This window comes from Egretta garzetta, unplaced genomic scaffold (assembly GCF_000687185.1).
Source record: "Egretta garzetta isolate BGI_Z169 unplaced genomic scaffold, ASM68718v1 scaffold5, whole genome shotgun sequence".
NCBI classification, from domain to species: domain Eukaryota; kingdom Metazoa; phylum Chordata; class Aves; order Pelecaniformes; family Ardeidae; genus Egretta; species Egretta garzetta.
In genome coordinates, this window is record NW_009259707.1 from 5,245,719 (window position 1) to 5,250,337 (window position 4,619).

Sequence of the window (4,619 nt, forward strand, 5' to 3'; positions counted from 1 at the left end):
TAAGGCCAGCCCCTGCTCCCTGCCCACCCCCCCACCCCCCCATCCCAGCAGACACAGATGGGAATGAGGTGCCTCACTCCCTCTTCAGAGCAAACTTCTCTCAGATGAACTGGTTTCCATGAGCAAGTGCCTCAGCATCTGTTTTGATGATAAAGTATTCCTTGGTTTTCAGGCTAATTTATGTATTTAAGGCAGGGGCATGGGCCGGATTCAAATAAAAATGAGGACACCTAAGCGTAGGTGTGCATACATGAGTTGAGGGGCTATTTCCCATTACAGCTGATGGAGCTCTGTTCAATACAAACAGCAGAGTTCAAAGAGCCATTCAGATCACCCTAAAAGGGACATGGGGATACAATTCAGTTGCTTAACCATACCTTCCAAATGCCATTTGAGGTATCCTTACCTACACTGCCACTCCAGAAGACTCCTATACACTGTGTTAGATCTGCCAGTCCGGGCTGTATGTACCAACTGCCTGAGGGCATCTCAAATGAGTGCTGCATGCCTGTAAGTAGGCAACTGAATTTAGTTTTTAGTGGCTAGTTAGCCAAATTACTCTTTAGGCTGTGATGACCATGTTGTACAGGTCTCTATTTGTCTGTCACGGTAGCTTAGATATCTGGCATATGTACAGATAGGCACTTGTGTGTAGACTTTTTATTTAGTTGTCCTTAATCTCAACATAAATCTTGCCCAGCATCTGTTTGCTTTATCAAGGCTCAATGGAAATTAATGAAAAGCAAAGCCAAAGAACTCACTGTTTTGTTCCTTAAAAAGAAAATTGTGGTGCATCAGCCTGTAACATCATGAACCACAGGGCTTTAAAATTAATCTCACCAGCACTAAACTTTCGCTCCCATGAAATGTTCAGCTTGACTCAATTTGCAAGAGAATAAAATCTATTAAAGGGTGACAAGTAGCAAACACAGCTTCACCCTTCTGACGCCAAATCTTTTTTGCCCTCTAGATTTTTTTAACGACTTGGATGCGTTGATGGGACCTATCACCTTGCACAGCAGTATGGAGCATTTAGTTCAGTACACTCAACAAGGACTTCACTGGGTGCGGAACAGCGCTCACTTGTCATAATGACTGTGTGCCATTCACATGGACAGTATACCTTTCATGGATAATTCAGTTATTCTGGACACTGTGCTACAGAAATAGTCAACCACAGCATTGATCCAAACAAAGGTGAATATTTCTTCAATATTGAGCAAAATTTTTCTTTAGCGTAGACATGTATATGTGCATATGTACATTATACGATGATGTCTCTTCAGAATGAATCGTTCTGTACCACTCTCCAAACATTTTTGTACACTAGAAATACTGGAAAGAACTGATCTTAGTGCACAAAACATACCCCTTCTATTCTTGTGCTGAAAAACTCAGAAACCAAAATCTTATGGGTTGATTGAACCAAGTGCAATAAGCACAGATCCCTATTCAGGAAAGCTCTCGAGAGATTGTTAACTTTAAGCTTGTACTGAAATCCTGTTGACTTCAGCAGAGTTTAAGCACATACACAAGGGCTTTCCTGAACTGGAATGAATGAGACACGGAGATGGATCATAGACATGGAGAACGTGAGCAAGGACACGTCACAGAATTTTCAATATTAATGTGCCATCTCCCTGTTACGTCCCCACTGGGGCACACAGAGGAGTTGTGTAGACCGCATTAAGTTGGAGAAAGATGGCATTCCTTCATGTGCAATAAGTTTCAACAAATTGCATGCATTTCTTTATCTCCTGTCTTTTTAAATAACTTTACCTCTTGTTCAACTCCTCATCAACAGTATAACCTACAGTATCCAGCAAAAAGCCTGAAAACAGATATGCTGATAGCAAGAACTTAAAAGAGACGGTGGAAAATTGCATTCTGTTACTGACAGTAAGCAGATAAATGAAAAAATATGGCAAACCGCAATCCACTTAGACAAGAAAATGTGTTCATTTCAGCTGCGTACACACAGAGAGACAGAGAGGTATCTACACCAGTTGTTGGCTTTGGATGGGAAGGCTTCATCCCACAGATTTTGACTTTCATATCTTTTTCATCTAGGAAAAGCTTGCAGCATTTTCTTCTAGGCTGTATGGGAGCATTACATGCAATTTCCTTTATCTGGGAAGCTGAGTTTGCTGTTCATCAGACTAAGAACTGTTTCCTATCATAATCCTCTCACTCTTCATGCATAATCCTCAACTAGGCTTTAACGTTTCTTGATTTATGGGATGTTTTCAGTTCCTCTTGACAGGCTGTGTTTTTCGTGCCAGAAGAATTAATCCCGCAATAATTGGAATTTAATTTGGGTCAGCTGAGGTCAAGGCCCGTTCATATCAACTGTGCTTGCATTCAGTCCATTTTTGTTCATTTTCAGGTTTTTTACACATTTAGTTTTCTTTTTTTGTATCAGAAATACAATTTTTCTGCAATCAGATTTGCAGCCCTTACTCGAGTCAGCAGCTCCGGTGACTTCAGTGGACTGGTTTTGTCTGAATCACTGACTGGACCCTTTGATTGTTGTTTTCTAATCTAATTTATATACTAAGGAAATGTGAGTACAAAAGACTCTTTCAATAGAAGATACAAGTAGAAGTAGCCACTGATATTGATGGTTGATTGATTGGTCCTTGCTGCCTTTTTGTTTCCTCCCCCATTTTTGAAGAGCTGCATTTTGAAAGAAAGATACCGAACAGTGCAGCACGTTTTCTCAGCAAAACACCTTTGGTAACACAGGCTGTGTTTAACCCTGTGGTAAAGAGCGGGCTTGAGAGCACGCTGAGCCCCATGTACCTGCATTTTTTGGTCAAGACTGCTTACTGTAACAGCTATTGCTCAGACTCAGAGCATCCCCCCCATTCTTTGAAGCAGCTCAGCGGGGTAGCTACCGAGGGACTGCTCAGCCCCAAGCCATCCTGGGCCAATATTTATTATTGGTGCTCAGATACTTCTCCCCAAAAGAAGTCCTGAGCTCAGGCTGCAGTCACCTCTTAGCATGGTCTTAAGCGCCATAGTGTGGCTGGCTTTAAGAGTGAACATGGACCTGCCTTTAAATGACAAAATACACATCCTCCAAGTCCTCCCATCACTCTTAACTCTGGCTGTTGCCCACCCCAGAAGGAACACAATTTTTTTGGTCACAAATATGGTGGAGAACTTGATCGGTGCCTTTTTGTTTATCACTTGCTTGATCTCCAGCTGTGGAAGTCTGTTGTGATTTACTAGACTAGTAGCAACAGATTCCGTCAGCTGCTTCAATGCCATATGAAGGTACTGTGGGATTTCTCCTCAGATCAGGAAAGTGAAATTCCAATTAGATTAGCTTCTGTTTTCTTTGAAGGTGCCTATGATGTTTATCTTCAGAAAAGATTGGGGGTTTGGGAGCCCTTACTGCTATTTAATGTTGAGAAATTTTAGAAGTGACATATATTACTTGCCTTAAATGGAGTTTAGTTTTATTGCACATGTGGCATTTGAGTTTCAAGTATGGAACTTTGAAGCATGTTTATTTTACTAAGATCGGGATATTTTTCTTAATCACGATGAACTCTTTGTATGGATATAATATGTCAAGAAACTTCAAAGAAATGCAAGAATTAATGCTGTCCTGTTGTAACATTTCCAAGTACTAAGGATCTCTTGTAGATGATTGTCCTTTCTTGTACCTTGTTCTTATATTGAATTATTCCAGCTAAAATAGCTATTGCTTCCATGGAAAAACACATTGTTTTTTAGTTTTTGTGCTGGCATCATCTATGTTGTCTGATGAGCACACTGAGCCTTAACTTCTGGTGGTGTAACAGGATGAAATAGCAGCCATTTAAACCAACTAGACATATAAATGGATTAGAGGTTTTGGCCTTTTCTCCATAAGGTTTCTTGCAGCTATACCATTTTGGTGAGGTTGCTGCTGTTCAGATGACTGAATGTGGTGTGGTGACAACAAATACTTCATTTCATCTTCGTAGGGCCTGGTCTGGAAAAGTGCATGTGGCTTTTAGGTCTGGTCCAATTAAGCGTGTGTTCCACCTTAAGAACTTGAATAGTCTTAGGCACTTCACCGTGAGTCAAAGGTGCTCTGGGTGGGATCAGCAGAGACCATCCTTCTTTGAGGTTCTACAAAAGACGCGTAGTTGTTGCAATCTGCTGTAAAAGCCCAGAAACACGCAGGCTTCTTTATGCCATGGCAACATTCAGGTTCGTTTTGTGAAAGAAAGAAGTCATTCTGTACAAAAGCAGAAGGATTATGCCTGGAAGGAGAGGTTTGCTTACAGACAGAGGCTTCTGAATCAGTCAGGGTTGGGAAAGCAATGGGAATGCATTCAAAGGAACCATGTATTGCAGGTGGATGCAACAAATGCAGAGCAGCCTATAGGATCCTCACAGACAGCAAGATCATGCAGACCCCTTGGCCTTAATGCTTTATAGTATTCCATGGTGGCATGAATGACAGGTAAGAACAAAGCATATGCAAAGGTTCAAGTCTGGCCAAAAGCCAAGCATAGTCCTCCCTGTCGCACGGCAGGATGCCCCAACCCCGTTTTTGCCTATTTCTTTTATCCAAATATCACAGGGCTCCAAAGGAAGAGATTATAGTGAACAGAGGGCCT

At 41.5% G+C, this 4,619-nt stretch overlaps 1 protein-coding gene across 1 annotated transcript in view; it reads left to right on the plus strand.

Moving 5' to 3' along the window:
- The window catches only part of AFF3 (AF4/FMR2 family member 3), a 285,751-nt gene extending 284,659 nt beyond the window's left edge, over positions 1–1,092 (plus strand). The window contains exon 24 of the mRNA XM_035894361.1: positions 971–1,092. Within this exon, the coding sequence (XP_035750254.1) occupies positions 971–1,092 (122 nt within the window). The remainder of the gene's footprint in view (positions 1–970) is intronic.
- Positions 1,093–4,619: the final 3,527 nt, after the last annotated feature.